An 18,092-nucleotide genomic window follows, 5' to 3' on the forward strand; every position below is an offset into this window, starting at 1 on the left:
GTGATGCCCATTGAAAAAGTAGATTACAGGCGATGACTTCATACATGGCAAGAGAGCACACAAGCTAAGCTGTGTGCATCAGTAAGTGCACTATTCTGCTGTGGGTCCTTGGAGGAACTGCAAAAGCACCTGGTGCCTTTCTCCCATTGTCCCCCTATGAGGGAAAGGTACGAGGGACTAAAACCACCAAGTGAAGAACTGCAGCTTGTTGGTAGCAATAAAAGCGACTGAGCAACACACAATAATCCAATAAAGAAACCCTAAGGCAGGTGAAAGAAATCAAGGACTAAGACACAGCAAAAGCTAACAGTAAAGCTACAGGTCTGCACACTGCAGACTGTCTCTCAAATAGAAGGGCTTCTCCCCATATCCGCCCTGCACTGAGATCCCTGGAAAGGTGACAGGACATGATTACTGCTATACCATCACATGTGGCTCCCTGCTAACCAGAATCCAGCTGCTTGACACCAGCAGCACTTCACACCCTGGTGCTCTCACACATCACTGACTGCTTATTGCATTCCTTTTCTGCAAGAAAAGCAGGGCAGCATCGATGCCAGGGACTTGGTCACACAGGAAGAGAACTGCTCTCCCACATCAGAAATCCTACAAGACATCCAGCACTTGGGGAGCATTCCAGTCACAGTCTGGGTTTGGAAGACTGGCACTGAGCACCCAGTTTAGAAAATCTGAACTTAGCTCACTTCCAACGGCAAAGAGATGCTTTGTATTAGGAAGCACAGTCACGCTGAGCACACCTAAACTGTACCTTGTTATCCTGCATGTCTCTGTTGGCTCCGTTTTTCAGCAGCACTAGTGTTGCTTCCACGTTGTTGACAGCAGCAGCCCAGTGAAGAGCAGATTTGCCTGCAGGGAAATCCAACAACTTCAGTAACAAACCAACGTGCTATTTCCTAAAGCACCAAGATGGACAGAGTACACTGAGGGAAGAAAGCAACTGCAGCGCAGCTCACAGCACGCAAACATGTCCTGAAGTCATGTTTACGCTTTGGAAATCAACACGCTGTGATGCACCCCTATGTTACCAAGCTGCAATGAGATTTTCAGCACTTGCTCTGGGATTTTTTTAATTTTTATTTTTTTTTAAATAATCTATCCACAGAGCCATGACTGCAGTCCAGAAAATCCCAGCGTATCAAACCCCGTATTTCTTCCGCTTCTCTTTCAGGACTGTCTAACCAAGCCACTCTGCAGCAGCCTGCAGTCTATTACTGCTGAGAGGATTTGTGCAGGAGAGCCTCGTGTCCGATTTAGCTACAGAATTTACGAGCAGCCCACATTCCAATAGAGCAGAAGCCCACCCCTCCTTGCTCGCACCAGGACAAACATTTGCCCAGCCCAGTATGCCGTGTTCACATTACCATGGTCATCTACGGCGTTCACATCTGCCTGGCAATTAATTAGCTCGGCCACCATTCCTTCCACAGCCAGCCGTGCAGCCAGAATTAACGGGGTCGTTCCATCATTCATCCGAGCATCCAAGTCCGTCACTCTGTTACGGATCAGAATCTGGATAACAAGGGAAGACAGGTTTTTTTTGACACTGCTACAGAGCAAAACTGAGGATTTGGCAGAAGCTCAAGAGAAACTTTATCATGAAAAAGCAGCCTGAGCACTGAAATGCAAGGACCCAGATAACAGCTGACAGAGGCAAACAGACCAAATAAGTACATGCCAGTTAATTTACGCATGCTGAGTTCTTCAAGCTGGGAATACCTGAGGAAACTGGATGTGAAATACAATTTCGCCTGGCCATCACACTGTGGAAGGCACGAGAGCAAGGCTGTGAGTGAACAGAGTGCAGCCTGGACAGGTTCATACGATTACTGAGCACAGCTACTTTAAAAGGGGTTCTTCAATTGTTGTACCTGGAAGACTCCCTGGGCGTCCGCAGCTACAGCTGCGTGCAGAGGAGTCCGTCCCATGTTGTCCCGTGCATTAGCATCGGCACCAGCATCCAGCAAACGTTTTGCAGCATCTGCTCTTGAATAACGGGCTGCTAAGTGCAGTGCCATCTCCCCAGTACGGTCTGTTTGAGCCTGCAGGTTGGCACCTTGATAGATCAAATCTGTTATTATATTTGCTGAGGAATCTTCTGCATCCTCATCATCCTCGCTGATATCGGAGCTGCCCACACGCAGAGATGCCAACATAAGCGGAGTACACCCATCTGCAACAGAAGAGATGTTATCATAAGTAACCTGATGATGACAGCAAAGGAAAAGAAACCCTCCCATAATCCTCTCCTTTTGAGCATCTACAGCTAGAGAGAATCCCTCCAGTCGCTTTAACTCAAACGTCGTCTCTTATCTTAAAGCCCAACAGAGTTAGTGGGTTGTTTTCCTTCTAAGCAGGACTTTAATACTTACTGCAACTCCAACAGAACCGAGCTACTTCTCAAGTAAGCAAGCTCATTGTAAAGCAAAAAATGTTTGCTGCTGAAGCCGAAAGCTTCCTCAATACGTAAAGGCTAGCTAGGTCCCCAGAGAGATGCAAGAGCTATAAAAACCAAAGACCTCAGATGACTTAAGTATAACTTTTCAGGAGGATGTTCAAATCACATACCTGGGGAAAAGAAACAATTGACAAGGAAAAATTACAGGACAACAAGCCACTGATTATTGGTGGCATTTCCCAGATACTAACCTGAAGAGAAATGCACACAAAAGCCTTTATATATATTAGATACCAAAGTCTTCATTAAAAGGACAGTGAAGTTGTGAGAGTCAAGCACTCAAAGCTGGAAAATGCCCCAGGATGACTGCCTGAACCAACCTCATCTTGCTTTTAATAACATCCATGACCAGAGGCCTAAACAAACTGATCAAGCACACGCTGTACTTTCACAGAAGTACACCACGTAGGAAGGGACCATGGAACAGGATCTAATCCAGTATTATTCACTGGTGTACCAGTAGCATCCTACACACATGCCATGCTTTGTTCCCCATGCACCCATCCACTGCAGCACGGACTGCCCACAGCTGCACACTCTTGGAAGTCTCATCACAGTTTGGGTGCTTTGGAAGATACTGGGCTCCTGTCTCTCCACAAATCTGCAGTGATGGGACATCCATAATGGCTAAATTGAGGCTAGGATCATTCATCCAGCCAGGATCCTTCTATTGACACTGGAAGGAGAAAGATTAGAGATCTGGAGGAGCCTAACTTAGCACCCTTGGAAGAACCTCCCTCTCTCTCCGCTGATCAGAGAGGGTGGTACAGGAAGACTAACTCACACTGCTGATTCTTCACCCTTGTTAACAAAACACCTCCGTCATTTTCAGCAACCTATCAAATGCCTAGTGCTTCAGTTTCAGCACACTCTGAACTTTATAGCATGTTCATGACCTAAACCCAAAGACTCCAACTGTAGCTGCTAATGCTTGCTTACTGGTTTTACTGCTTTACCCCACGCACATTGCTGGCACCTGGAAAGTAAGAGGGACTAACACGGCAGCAGGAGTGGAACACCCTGTGCTCAGTGCCCCACTGGAGCTCTGCAAAGGTGAATACAAATTTTGCTTCTCCAGCATGACTCACTAGCAGAAATTCAGGGCACTCTTTCAGCAACTGCCTGATTTATTCCGTTGACAAGCAGGGGACCCCTCCCTGGACCCCACGGACAACAGCTTCCCTGCCTGCACAACTCTTCATCTACAGCGCACTATCTGCACTGAATAAAGTGCATGAGCCCTGCAGAAAACTATACAGTGTGATGGCAGAATTAGGATTCTGTGCAGATAAACAAGGCGCTGATCTCCTACTGAAAATAATACACAGAGCTCTAATGCCCCGACCCATTTCTCAAACTCTGATTTATTTTTTTTTTTCTGACTCTCTTTTTTAGAGCATTTGCAAAACTTCCATGAAATTCTAGAAATCTGTTGTTCTACCACAGGGAACAGTGTCGAGCACCCGCAGAGATGGCGGCTGCGGCCTGCAGGTCTGCTCCCCAGCCAGGCTGGCAGCAGCAGCATGCACACTCCTCCTGGTGGCTCACCACCACAGGACACGCAGGCTTTCACTAAGCTCCTTTCGCAGGATTTGTTGGACGGCGGCGGCGAAGTGTTGACGTATGGGCCTGGGTTCAGTTCCAAGATCTAATCCTGTCTATAGACCCTCTTCTTGCCTGTTGTCCAAGGCTATACCTCCTTTTGTGCTTCTCCCTCCCACTCCTGGCTCTGCTTCCTTGTCCCAAATGAATACTTCTCAGTATTCAAGTCAGGCTGTGGTCTCCTCCGTACTGCCCCGACACAAAGAGCAGAGAGACGGAGCACAGAAAGGAGCTTTCCTTTTCTCCACTACCACAGCTCTGAGAAAAATCACTCGCAGGAAAGGTCTTGCTTGCTCAATCACTGTAGTTGTCCTGGACAGATCAAGTCTAGCTGCTCTATAGGGACACAGATATAGTATGCACTAATTCCTTGGAAAAATTAGCTGCCACCCTCCAAAAAGTCTCTCAGGTATATGCAGGTCTTTTCAGAGCTTTGTAAGTTGGCCACACACGGGTAGTTTTATAAGGCTAGCAAAAAGCACATCCAGCTAGACCATCACAATTAAGTGCTTGATGGACTACTGGAAAAAAAGCCAGGGACACAATGTCTTTTTTCCCCTCCTTCCAGCTTGTTCTCTGAAATAGCTGAAAAAGAACCCAAAAGGATCCAGCTGGAGGCAGACACACAGCATGGAAAATTCCAGTCTGAACCACTGAAGTTTTAGTAACTGAAAAAGAGGGGCATATAATAGGGACAGTTAATCAGTTTTAATTATAGGTGGTGTTACTAGTTATGCCTATAATTGCATTACCCTGGTTACACACTCACAGTAACTCCAGTGAAAAGAATGTCCTCAACCACTCTGGGGGACACAGAAAGAACAGCATGGGGAGCCAAAGGTGATAGCAGCATTTTACAAAAACTCTTCTCTTTGCTGTCTTTCAAGAAGACGGCTCTGAGTAAATGTAAACCTTGGAGCGAGATGGTAGAGCCAGAAGTGCACCAGATAGGTACCACTGAGGGACTCATACAGGCACAATATAGTGAAAGCTGGGATGTAAAGAACAAACTGACAAAGCCTCTAGGCAATACCTTCTGTAGGACACTGGACCTCATGGATCCCCCTAAACTCGAGAGATCATAGAAGGTGCTGGATTAAGAGAGGGAACAACCCCTTGGTACATCGAGGCATTTCGACTTGCCTCTCCTCTCTCTAGAAAAGATCTCCACTGTTCTACCTGCCACCTGCACCTGTGGCCAAGATCTAAGTCACCCAGCTTCAGATGGCTCCAGGCCAGACACCCACACCCAAATCAGTCAGCCTCAACACCCTTTGTAATTAGGGGCAGTGAAGCATTACTGGAGTGTGAGCCACCTAGTCTTCAGGAGACTCCTGCTTGAGACAGAGATGAACTGCCTCTCAGAAGTGCCCATTTCTTCCCTCTGCCTGTAAAGGAAGAGGAAGGTGGTCAGGACAGATGAATAACTACATCAGCTGCGAGGAATCCTGCCCTCCTTACTAACTCATTACTCCCAACACTTCTCAGACTTTTTAAACTATTTCTTCCCCTGACAGTAACTCAGCTGCTTGCTTCTGATGCTGCAGAGAGGGATAACTTGTAGCAGCTTCCTGCAGGCTTCACAGTTGCACGTGAATGGCAGGAAAGCAACTCACAGGTCAGTATTATCCCATTGCTGTTGTTGGACAAAGCTTTGAGTGAAAGTGAAAACAAGCAGTCTGAAAGCTTAAGAACGTTATTGCCTGCACTTGGAAAACTTCTACCTCGTCACACAACTAGAAGCTTCAAAAGGGGAAATAAAGAAAAGCTTAAATTTGGCAGAAACTGATGGTTTATGTTCTCACACTCGTTACACAGAAATCCCTCCTTCCCTGTGCTTTGCATTTAGGAGAGCTAACGGGTCAATGAGCAGAAAAGACAATAGAAGGGAACTGAGAGAATGGGTCCAGTCATCATTAAATTGCATGGAAATATTCCCACAAAATCCAATGAAAAGCAATTGCGGCGATATCATCGGAATCACCTCTCTGCATATGAACAAGAGCCATGCTTGCAGCTCTTCCAACCAGGAGAAAGTTCTTTGTCCACGATCTCAGAACACAGGAATCGGCTATTAACAGCTGACTCACCCAGCCCCTTTCCAGGTTACACAACCTCAGTGAAACCCTTAAAAAGGCAGCAGAGCGTTGTCACTGCATCCACTCATTTGAGACTGAAAGACAGCAAGCCTGTGCGCACACACGTGTGCGTCAAGTCTCCTTCAAAGTTCACAGCTGCGTTACGAATTCAATGAATTGATCACTATGAGCTGAGGATATAAATCAGTTGAGTAAAAAAAAAAATCATTAACAAGCTTGCTGCACTGCTGCTCTGTTCCAGCACAGATGTCTTACACACCGCTAATCAGGGAACACTGCCTGCCAGAAGTCATCTTATTCAAGAACAGGCCATCCTCACTTCTACCCCAGGTAAGATACCTCAGATATAACCTATGCTAAGTTGGTCCTTAGCAAAGCCTGGCACAAATCGCTGCAATGATCCAGCTGGAGAAGCTGGGGTTTATATCCAGCGCAACTATGCGTTCCAAATTTCTGCCACAACGGCATTCTGTCAGCGTCTTTTAGGCATGCACTGTTATAAAGGAGATGCTATAGCAAGCACCTGTAGGAACTACAGCTAAGTGAACTCTTCTTCTCCTGGTTACATGATATTCCGTGTGCTAAAGCATGATCCAATGTCTCCAGCTTTCTCTTCCGGAGCACACACGAGCTTCCCATGAGTATCATAACATTTCTGCTGGTGTTCCAGTATACTTCATAAAATTTTTGAAGGTTAGCAGTCCCAGCCACTGGAGAGAGCGGAGGTCAGTGGCTGGCTGGCAGAACACGTGGACACTCAGAGTACTGACCTGGCCCTCTGACATTAACATCCAAAACGTCCACTTCTTGATCTGCTTGAGGTGGTGTAAGGGCTAGTGACGTGCTCCCACAGACGTCTGCTGCCTCCAAGTGCTGCTGTGTCCACTGGCGCTGATCTATCTGCTCATCACCTTCTGGGAGCAAGGCCTGATCCTCAGCCTGAGCACAGGAAATAAGCAGTTGCTTCAAAATGCTCATCAAGTGGCCAAAGACACTGAAAACTCAACATCAAGTGACCAAAGACACTGAAAGCTCTTGGGGTTTTTTGAATTTTCCTGGTGTTTTGTTTTGTGGGCTTTTTTTTGTTTTAAGCTAGCGATGGTCTCCATTTACCTTTGTTTGGCATTCTCAGCTTTCCCACTCCCACCATAGGTTATCAGGCCTGAACTGCAAGACATTACACTACTGTTAACCCTCTCTTCCCTTTGATGCAGCAGGGCCTGGGTAGGGAGGGATGCTGGAACAGAAGTCACCTGGTTTCTCTACTGGCCTGTGGTGGCAGTGTTAACCTGAGGATTTGCTCCTCAAATATCATTAGTTATATATTACAAATCCCTAAGCAAAGGGAGGTTTTGAGCAAGAGGCATACTCTGGAAGTTAATGCAGCTGGTTTCTTCACTAGCAGTTTCAGGTAATATTCAAGTCTTGGAGCTCCTTACCTTTGCTCTCTTTGGCTGAGGTCCACCATCACCTGCCCAGTGTTCAGTTGGCCCAGAATCTGCTAGGTTACCCTCTGGTATCTGGACTGACAGATTTCTAACAAACAAGGAGAACACATAACTTTGTAGGCTTAGCAAGTGCTACTACTGCTACTTACGCTAGCCTGCAGAGACCAAGGATGGGATGTTTGCAAGTTTGGTAGCTTGCAAACAGAGGGACCAAGAAACTAGAAAACTCAGGCAGCCAACAGTGGCATTAAATGCATTTACAATTGCAAACTTGGTTAATTCAGTGGAAAGCCAAAACCACATAAATGGGATTCTTTTTCTGAAAACTTTCCATTATTTCTGAATCATGTCTTTAATGCATTGAGCTAGATGTATTCAAAGTTCCTTGCACATATCAATCCAGAAACATCTCACCTACTCCTGGAAGAAATTATGCAAACAGTACCTAACTACTGAACTAAACAGAGTGTCAGAAAACCAAACACAACCAGGAGATCAAATTTCATAGATTTCATAGATTTCTAGGTTGGAAAAGACGTCAGAGATCATTGAGTCCAACCGTCCCTAATCCCCATCAAACCACATCCCTAAGTAGATCATCCACCCTATTCTTAAACACATCCAGGGATGGGGACTCAACCACCTCCCTGGGCAGCCTATTCCAGTAGCATTTTATAGATTACAGTTAACTAAAGTTTTTCTATCCAAAACAGATGTAATAAAAATTTAGAGAAACAGCCTAAGAAGTTCTGGTTTAAAAGGCAGCTTTCTCTATGGAGTTAAGCGCCTTTAATGAAAGATTTGTACACCATGTTCTCAAAAATCCTCTAACACACTAATAAACACACTGTCAGTGGCTTAAACGCAAACTTACTTGAGTCCAACAGCATCTTCTCCAACTGGCTCTCTGCGTTTATGATTACTAGGATCCCTGCGCAGAATAAAGCCCTCTGGGAGCCACAGTGAACCATGTTTGCGCTTACGCTTTGCCATCATCACACCCAAGAGAAGGATTAAGAGGATGATCAAAGCTGCCACAGCAAGTAGGTAAAGTAACTGGGTCTTCGGTGGTAACAAGGGTTCACCTAAAAGTTCCAGTTAAAATACAATGAGATTAACGAAGTGGAGACAAGGCTCTTCCATCTACATACTTTCTTTTCCCACTGTCTTCCCCACAGAGAGTGTATTTTCTCTATACTGTGATGCGTTTAGAGCAAAGGCTTGAGGAAATTTAGGCTCTGCTGCAACCGTTGTAAGAATACATCCTGTCTTTCTGGCTTCCCTTGATCTTGTTTCTCGAAATATTTTTTTACTGAAGATCTTGCTCCTTCCTCAAGAGTCCTTCTGGCTGAAGGCAGCCACCCTGAATCAGCGCAAAGAGCGCCGATCTACGTAAAGATATGAGCACGACCTAACTAGGAATAGTGATACTGCCAATCTAGTATGAGGTTGCAGCTGAGCCTCAGACTGAGGGAGAGGGGAGCAGAAATCAAGGGAATGACATATTGCCAGAGGAGAAAACATCTGATAGACTGAGTAATGTCCCCCACCCTTTCTCTCTATGGCACCTTTTTAATTGCATTCATGGGTTAGAGCACATGAATGGTTTTTAGTGCAGACAAGATCACCCCAGTGTGTGGCACACTGCTGCAGCACATGAGGGATTACTGCTTCTGTATGTATTAAAATGACTAGGCTCCAAACTTAAATACCCTGCCTTACTAATCAGGTGTCCCCTCAGAGCAGAGTAAGTGTATTGCCCATACATACTTCTATAACTAGGGACGAGTAAGTTAGCTCCCAGAAACCATACTGAACAGTGAGACCTATTAAGATGATGAGCAATAATCTGAGCATGCATTTTGCAAGCCCAAGTTCACTGACTGCCTTCCTTCACAAGCAATTTTCCCTCTGCTGTGACTTACTTTGGACAGATACGAAAGGATAGGGCAACATGCCCTTGATGGCCTGAGCAGCTAACAGGGCTGCAGCAGCTTCTGTGTTCTGAAAGCATTGCTCCGAATCCTCTGCACACTGACGGTTGTCAATCTCCAGGAACACCCTGGTGCTGCATAGACACAGTAAGAGGGCACAAAAGTCAGCAATAGAAACTTTTGCTAAAGCACTAGGTTAAACTGCAGACTTTTAAGTTAATCTTTCCAGCCCAGCACTGAATTTGGCAGTTGCAGTAGCTCTACACTTTCCCGTAAAAAACACAGGCTACAGCCCTAGAAGGTCCAGAACGACCCAGACACCTACAAGCAAGAGCTACCATAACAAGGCCAGAGGAACACAAAGGCATCCACTCACCCAATGACCTCTTGCTCTAGTTCTCTGCGCTTGCGAATGACCACAAGTGATCGTCGACTTCGTACTGCTGATTTCTCCCCATAGTATGGGAATACCATGGGGTTTCCCTGGGAGTCCAGCTTGATTCTGAGGTTGGTGTGCAGGATTGTTCCCAAAGTGCGCAAAAAGCTGCGAACATCACCCAGCAGCTGGTCGGGGGGCATCAAGACCACAATGATTAGGGTCCCTTCTGCCAGCTTCTCAGCTTTGTCACCAGCACAGTCCAGACCATCCCAGCCACACTCCTCGCTATTACAGCCCTGGTCACAGCGGCCATCAGCGTAGTGATCTGCACAATACTTGTCATACCTAGAACAGTGAAAGGGTTACAGGCAGCATATAGGACACAAGCATTCTGTACAGTATACCTGCAGTCTAGGGGCCAAGGTCTTACACTATTCATAATCATTTGAGGTGAAATAACACTCATTCAAGATATAAGGAGAAGAAATATAACTCCAGGATAAGCTTGCAAATCTGGCAGGGAAGCACAGAACAGCCCAAGAACATGTGCTTCGATTCTGGTACCAGTGGAAGAGAACTGCTTGTTCTGTTTACTAAGATAAAGCTATAACACTTCCTGCCTCACCAAGGAAGAATCATCGCAGCAAAGCTGTAGCATTTATCACAAATAACTGAAGAGAAAGAAGTGCCATGACAAGCTAGAAAACACATTCAGAGGTAGCAAATACAGCTGGGATAAAAATACAAGTAGTGCTGGTATGGAGTGAAATTCAAGATAAGAGGCAGTACTATTAAAATCTAGTACAAGGTGAAATGCCTCCTATTTACATTTTCACAGAAAGCAGGGCATATCCATCAAGCAGGTTAACACATTACCATTGCTCAGGCTATCAACTTAGTTCACAGCATACAAATTCCAGAACTTCTTTCCAAAAATAGTCAAAAAGTACATGAAGCAGCAGAAACCCCTTGATGCCAAGCTTTCAGCAAGGGCAAGGACCAGTAACAGAAACAACAAAAGAGATGGGAGCAGCAGGCATGAAGCGTACCATCTACTGAAAGCGCGAGCGGGAGACACGTTAGTGACACAGAGAAACCGTTCTCAGGATCAAGCCTTACTTGCACGTTTTGCTATTTTGCTGACATTCGAAGTTGTCAAACAGGCACTCGGGTGTGTTGCAGAACTCGTCACACTCTTCATTGAAGAGCATCCAGCAGCGCAATGAAGAGGAGCAGTTGGCCCAAGGATCTTCCATTGTCAGGGAGCAGTCGCCTCCATCCCACTGGCAGGCATGAGTGTTACAGTCTTCATCGCAATAGCCATCTTTTGCTTTTTCTGCACACTGGGAATCCAAACATCCTCGGGGCTCTGGGCTGAAAGTTACAGGCTGTTCACACTGGCTGCCTTGGGTGTGAACAGGGCACTGACAATAATAGTAAGGAGGCTGAGAATGAGGGTGGCAGCTTCCACCATTCTGGCAGGGGGCACTGGCACAACCAGTATTTGTCTGGCATTCCTCTCCCACAGACAGCTTGGGGCAATAGCACCGTGGACCAGAAGATGTCTGGATGCACTGCTCACCCTTCTTGCATTTCACATGCCCACAAGTACTGTGGCTGCTGAACTCACATTTTGCTCCAGAATAACCCTGTAGGTAAAAAAAAAAAAAAAAAAAAAGGCAAAACGACCAGGCTCACAAAATTATTCTTCAATGCTCTGAGGGCTGAAGGCAAGGTGTCACACATGAAAACCCTTTCCCTCTCATAATTCCTCTAGCCTTATTGCAGGAGCTATGATTTTCTAGATTCAGCCTCAGGGATAAACCAGGAACTTATAAGGCTCCATTAAATTTTGAAATGAACTATAGAAGAGTCATGAACAAGAGGAATCTCACAGTAAGCACAGGATAGCAAAAAAATTGTTGAAATTTAATGCTAGGTTTAAGACAGAAAAGCCTGCCTCAACAGCAGAATTGTTTGAGGTAACAACAGGCAACATCACTCTCCTAGTGCATCTGGAAGCCCTGGGTTTCCCAGCTGAGTAGATAAACCAAAGGATGTGGGTAAAGAGTGTTCAAGGACACAGCTTTGCAAGTAGTACAGAAAATATAACCTTCACCTGCAGTGGACCAGTGAAACTAAGGAGACTACAGCCACAGAACTGCATAGCTGAGGCAGGCAATTCAGTCCCAGGACACAATGCTTACCGGAGGACACTGGCAGATGAACCCATCTGGCATATTGCTGGCAACGGCACAGGTACCTCCATTCTGACAAGGCTTCCGGGGACACATGTCTATCACACTCTCACAGTGACGACCTGAGATGTAGACACACAGGAGGAAGAGAGCAGAGAAACGTGTGTGCACGCACATCAAAAAGACATCACAAAGCAAAACGCTCCACTGAACAGCCAACAAACCTAACGTTCCAGTAAGACCCTCCCCTCAGAACAGTAGGGCACACCTCTTCAGATAACACATGTTCTCTAAGTAGCTGCCTAAGTAGCAGTAGAGGAAGGCACAACCCTAGAATCCACGAGGGGTACTTGGAGACAGCCCACCGCGTCTGCTTCCTCAAGAATATGTGCGACCCAGCAAGAAGATAGAATACGCTGCTGTCACCCCCAAGTCATCCAGGCACAGAGGCTGAAGCTGCTGTACCACATCTATTTGGGAGTCCTAGGACTTCTTTACTTTTTGGGAGATGCTCAATCAGTTCAAAGGCAAATCACACTCTAACCATGAACGAACAACCCTCAGGACCAGATGCAACAAGAGTGAATAGGACAAGCAGGCAGACTCTCCTCAGACTGATTAGCTTGACAGAGACGTCTTACTGCACTGACTAGCATTTGCAGCAGCTCCCAGAGTCAAACTCTGACACCAGACTTTAAAAAGATGAGGATGACCTAAACATGACTTGGACCCCCTAGGAAAAAATTAATAGAAGTCTCCACACATGTGCAGCCAAGACCGACTGCTCGCAGACAGGAGCAGACAGGGCAGGATGGCCCACGGAGTCCTGGCATCCTATCAGTCACAAACCACAGCAAAGCAACCCTGTCCCCTCCCAGGCAGAAGGGTCAATGTGGAATGCACAGAAGACGAACAGCTAGAGGAAGAAGCATGCTTCCCCTCTGTGCCAAACGTTTCCAGACAGATTTCATGTCTGAGACATAGCAGCACCGCTCCTCCTGGGGTGCAGGTCTGCACTCCCCACGCTGCAAGTTCCAGCAACCCTTCCATGAGAGCCAGAAGCAGCATGAGGCATACTTCATAAAAGCAAGCTTAACAGACGGGCTTAAATATAAACCTATCTGTTGACCTGCACCAGTGTCCCACTAGCTAGCCTGGCTCCACTTCCCCTCATATGTCGCTCTTTTAGAAACTTCTTCTGTCAGTCTAAGTAATGCATTCAAAAACTACTGCATGAATTCTTCAGATGTATCTCCTTGTGTTTTCTTTGCATCTGACAATCACAAATTTAGTGGAAAATCACAGCATCTTTAAATTTTAAGAAAAAAAATAGAGTAAAAACTACTGGTAAAGCGTGCACAGAAGGTCACTGGTAAGCAGGGAAAGGGAAAGGTTTTAACGGAGGAAAACTGAATACATAAGAAGTCAAACTGACAAGGAAACTGAAAAGCTGAAAGCTAAGACACATCTGGAGACTATTAAGCCCAAACTTATACGCAGTGGGAGGCAGAAAGCAGAATAGCAGCAATACTAACACAGAAGAGATCTAGAGAGAGTGAGACAAGTTTGTGCAGTGTGAAATTCTTACAAAGTTGTCATTCAAAGTTGGACTGTGGAAGGATCACATCACTAAGCTAGGAATGTACAGTCTGTCTACACATAAAGTATTTCCATCCTGACCACATCACCAATGTAAGGAAGAAACGGAGTGAGGAGTAGAAAAGGAGGCCAAAAGCTTATCATGGATACCATGACACCGATTTATAGCGAAAATTCATATGCTGCTTTGCAAAAGGAAAAGCCATGGAGAAGCTGACATGTGAACAGTTACACTTCCAATATTAGAAATGTGAAATGATGAAGGAGAGAAAAGTAACACAGAAAAAAAGTCCTGGCAGCCAAGTGTCTCAGGAGATTCCTTTGTCTGAGACAGCTCTGGAAGCCAAATTTCTTAGAAGGTTTAAGAGAAAGATTGGTTTAAAAACTGAGACATGGTGTGGGGCAACAATCAGATATTGTAAAGGGAAGTGACTAGATAACAGGACTGCCAGAAAGGGAAAGAATGACCGTTTTTCAAGATATTACTCTGAAATTGGAAGCATGTTTACGCATACTCACCAGTAAAAGCACTACGACAGATGCATGTATAATCATTTATCAGCTGAACACAGTCCAGACTTCCACGAGGGTTACAAGGATTAGAGAGGCATTCATTGATATCTCCCTCACATCGCTCGCCTGCAAAGCCTGGGAGGCAAACACAGCTGTAGCCCCCGATCTGGTCAATGCACTGCCCTCCATGAAAGCAGCGGGGTACTCCTGAGTCCGAAACACAGTCATCGACGTTCTCCTCACACAAACGGCCTGTCAAGGCAGTAAAAAGTAACAATTTGAGGATATGGTGTCATGGCCTCATTTCCTACATTGCTCATCAAGTTTTAAGACCATGTCTCACACAGTCCCAGATATAAACAGGTAAGGATCCCAACTTAATGCAGCCCACAGCCCCTGCAGACAGAGCGCCTTAGCTCAGACCTAGGGAGCATGTGTTTCAGATCCAGACTGTTCTCAATGGTAGGTCACACTGGTATTTAGCAGCTTTCAGGCTTGACTTAATTTAAGGGCATAATTAAAAACATGAAAATAAAACAGAACAAAAAAAGATGCACTCAATTTAGCCCTGCATCCGAACACAGCCTGAAAGCCCCGTGCTGCCCCTGCAAGGCTCGGAGCTTCCCACCATTCATTTAACTTGGCGGTAACCCCAAAACTTGGCCAAAAGCATTTGTAGCAACATCATTAAAACAAGCAACAACAAAACAACAGAAAAGCAACTGTGATAAAACACGGATTCCTTGGCCAGCACGCCATTCCTGCAGTTTGACTTCTGGGGACCTACAGTAAGCTCTCAACACTGGCTAGGCGTAGCAGCTTCTCCCTCTCCCTATGGGGTTCCCTTTAAAGAAACATTGTCTGGTACAGGTTCCGCCTTCACCACACAGTATAATGGATAAAAAGGGACAGAGAGTACGCTGAGCAGGGTTATTTGTCCGTTAATACCGTTGATTTATCTGGAGCAAGTAAAGCCATTCACCTAAACATGGAGGACGCTTACACTGGGATCAGTAATCAGGCCAGGGACAAAAGCTAAGTTTTGACATCGTAAGTAATTGTAAATTTCTAATTCCTTTCATTTACCAAAAAAATTTGTCACATCCAAAAAGTAATTAATCTCAATAAATACAGACTGAAGAATTAAAAGCAATACATTCGTAACCTCTCAAAGGAGGATGGGTGCTCTAGTACAACACAGAAACTCTGGGCAATGCAGAAATTGGTACATAAATACAGACTTTGATGTAGAGACATAAGAAGCAACTTCTTTTTTTTTAAATTGGAGGATCAAATTAACAACAATACACGAAGAATTGCTAACACAATGATTCACAATGAAATAAACACTTATCCAGACTTCAGAAGGAAAAAGTAAGTTCAGAGGAACGTAACATCTTTAACTGACTTAAGAATAAACTTTAAAAAAAGTCAAGTGAGAAAGCATTCACTGATGGGCTAAAGTGTGCAAAGCCTGAATATTTTCAAATGTAGAAGTCAGGGCCATCAGGTCAGATATAATCGGGAAACAGAGGGTTAGGTTTCAAGAAACATGACATTAAACAGGCTGTGGAATCGCACTTACTGAAAAACATCATTATGTAACTGTGGACTTTTCTTTTAACAAAAAGCTTTTATTAAAAGAGCTCAGATTTGCTGAAATAGTTTAAGATAGCCTAGAGGCACCAAACTTCTTTTCCACAAAAGACTCCAGGACAGAGGACAATGCAGAGCCAAAATTTAAACAAGTAAAGGACACTGCAAATCATGCAAGAGCTAAGCAAGTTTTCTCCGTATTTCATAGCTTCTTAGCCAAAAAGAAACCTTGGATTTACTGTATCAAATCAGAGAGGGTTAGGAGAGACCTTAATGGTAATCTAGTCCATCCCCATCGCCAAAGACGGATCATACATTCCCAAAGGACACTGTCATGACCTATTCCTTTAAAAGACAAAAAAAAAAAAAATAAGGGGAAAAAAATGTAGCATTTATTTTTAAAGAGAAAATATGTATCTCAAGGGATTCAGCGCACTTTGGGAACGTTCTTCAAAGAAAACAACGCATTCCCTTTAGACTCTGTGTCATGAAACCAGTATTAGAAAGGAAAATTCACTCTTGTAACATTCACTTAATAGCTGAGTTTCATACCCCGAGTTCCTGGTGGACAGGAGCACTTGAAATGATCAACGAGGTCTATACATGTTCCTCCATTCTGGCAGGGCTGAAACTGGCATTCATCCACTTCATATTCACAGTTGACACCCTGGTATCCAGGCACACACTGCCAGTAAAAAATAAGTGTGAACAATCTTCTCCTAACAGATACATTAGCAGACATCTGAGAAAGGCTAACACAGACAAAACAAACCCTCAATGGGACAGACTATGACTGCCTTTGTAGCTAGACAACTGCCAGTGATTTCAAGGGCTGCACAGCCAGCCGGCTTAAGCACACAACTTGACCATGTGACTACTCAACAGCACACCGCCTGTTTGAATTTGCGTGACTTTATTCCTGCAAAATACAGCCATCAAATCCTGACACTCTTTAGCACTGAGATTGGCTTAATAGTTTTAACTTAAGGTTTCATAAAACTCATCCTTTCCTTTTGGGCATGAGCTTCCAAGGTGTTCTACCATTCAGAAAAGCTTAGGAAGGTTGATATACCATAATCTCATGGCCTACACTGCTCTCTGCCATCAGCTGTAGGAAACGGAAAGCAGTGGAAGGCAGCTCCCACCTGGAGAGGCAAAGAATACTTTGCCCATCCAATAGGAAGAATACAACATTCCTTTAACACATTCTACATCTATTTTAACGTAAACCACATCTCGAGCAAAAGATAAGAGCTCCGTATCCTAAGAGGCAAGGAGTTCAAAAGCTTATCAACCACATCTCCTTACGATTATGCCTCTAATTCAGTCTTAAAAGCCTCTCAGGAGCACTGCTTCTGCCACAGCTAAATTAAAAATTCTTTCCAGGTTCAGGTTGCTTTTTTCTCCTCTTTGAAGCTATTCTACCGCTTGCATGTGTTTCTGATTTCTTTTGATTCCTTTGCATTACAATGCTCTAAATATTTAGACCTCTTCCTACTAAACCACCATGCCTTACCTCGCACTGGTATCCACCCAGGTGATCCCGGCAGGTAGCACCGTTCTGGCAGGGGCTGGAGTCACACTCGTTCAGCTGCACCTCACAGTAGCTGCCAGTGTAACCCACCTGGCACTGACAGTAGTGCGTGTTTCCAACATTGAAGCAACGACCAGAGTGCTGGCACAACTGGTCCACTGCGAGCCCTGAAACAAAATTAAATAAAGTGAGCAAACACGTAAAACACTCTTGCCATCAGTGTTGGTAGCTCAGCCAGGAATGCGTACGGCTATACCCAACAAACTGAAAACTTGAAACTGAAAGACTGAAGAGTTACTCTCTAAATTATAGTGAGTCAGAGCCAAATCTGGCTTCTGAATAAAGTCTCTGCTCTGTTCCCTTTGGAACATCAGCATACTGACATATGTATAACACTGGCATAAATTATTTGTATTGCTGCATTATTTCAACACTGGCTGGTAAATGCAGGTCTCTAAAATGATACTGTTGCAACGCAAAGGTTCAACGTTCCTACCTAGAAAGTCTGCAAAAGGTATTGGAGCTTGACACCCTTCTCCTTCAACAGTGAACCTGTTTGCTTGGATTTCCTGGACTGAAAATGGCATGATGCTGTCCATTAGCCTGAGCTAACGTCAGGGAGAATCAGGAAAGCCTTGACTCCCAAATACAAACTTGCAGAGAGATTTTTTTTTTAAGCTTAGAAGTGACCACGATCAACCACCTAGAGACAAA

General features: G+C 44.9%; 1 protein-coding gene across 2 annotated transcripts in view; it reads right to left on the reverse strand.

Moving 5' to 3' along the window:
* Positions 1 to 18,092, reverse strand: part of NOTCH2 (notch receptor 2) — an 84,366-nt gene that overhangs the window by 1,644 nt on the left and 64,630 nt on the right. For both annotated transcript variants that reach the window (XM_086617264.1, XM_086617266.1), the window contains 13 exons: positions 17,361 to 17,545; positions 16,397 to 16,529; positions 14,255 to 14,500; positions 12,146 to 12,258; positions 11,058 to 11,587; positions 9,936 to 10,283; positions 9,551 to 9,693; positions 8,500 to 8,710; positions 7,617 to 7,713; positions 6,948 to 7,116; positions 1,890 to 2,191; positions 1,383 to 1,530; positions 770 to 867 (listed from right to left, as the gene is read on the reverse strand). In XM_086617264.1, the coding sequence (XP_086473390.1) occupies positions 770 to 867; positions 1,383 to 1,530; positions 1,890 to 2,191; positions 6,948 to 7,116; positions 7,617 to 7,713; positions 8,500 to 8,710; positions 9,551 to 9,693; positions 9,936 to 10,283; positions 11,058 to 11,587; positions 12,146 to 12,258; positions 14,255 to 14,500; positions 16,397 to 16,529; positions 17,361 to 17,545 (2,723 nt within the window). The remainder of the gene's footprint in view (positions 1 to 769; positions 868 to 1,382; positions 1,531 to 1,889; positions 2,192 to 6,947; positions 7,117 to 7,616; positions 7,714 to 8,499; positions 8,711 to 9,550; positions 9,694 to 9,935; positions 10,284 to 11,057; positions 11,588 to 12,145; positions 12,259 to 14,254; positions 14,501 to 16,396; positions 16,530 to 17,360; positions 17,546 to 18,092) is intronic.

This window comes from Tauraco erythrolophus, chromosome 10 (genome assembly GCF_009769465.1).
Source record: "Tauraco erythrolophus isolate bTauEry1 chromosome 10, bTauEry1.pri, whole genome shotgun sequence".
Taxonomy (NCBI): Eukaryota; Metazoa; Chordata; class Aves; order Musophagiformes; family Musophagidae; genus Tauraco; species Tauraco erythrolophus.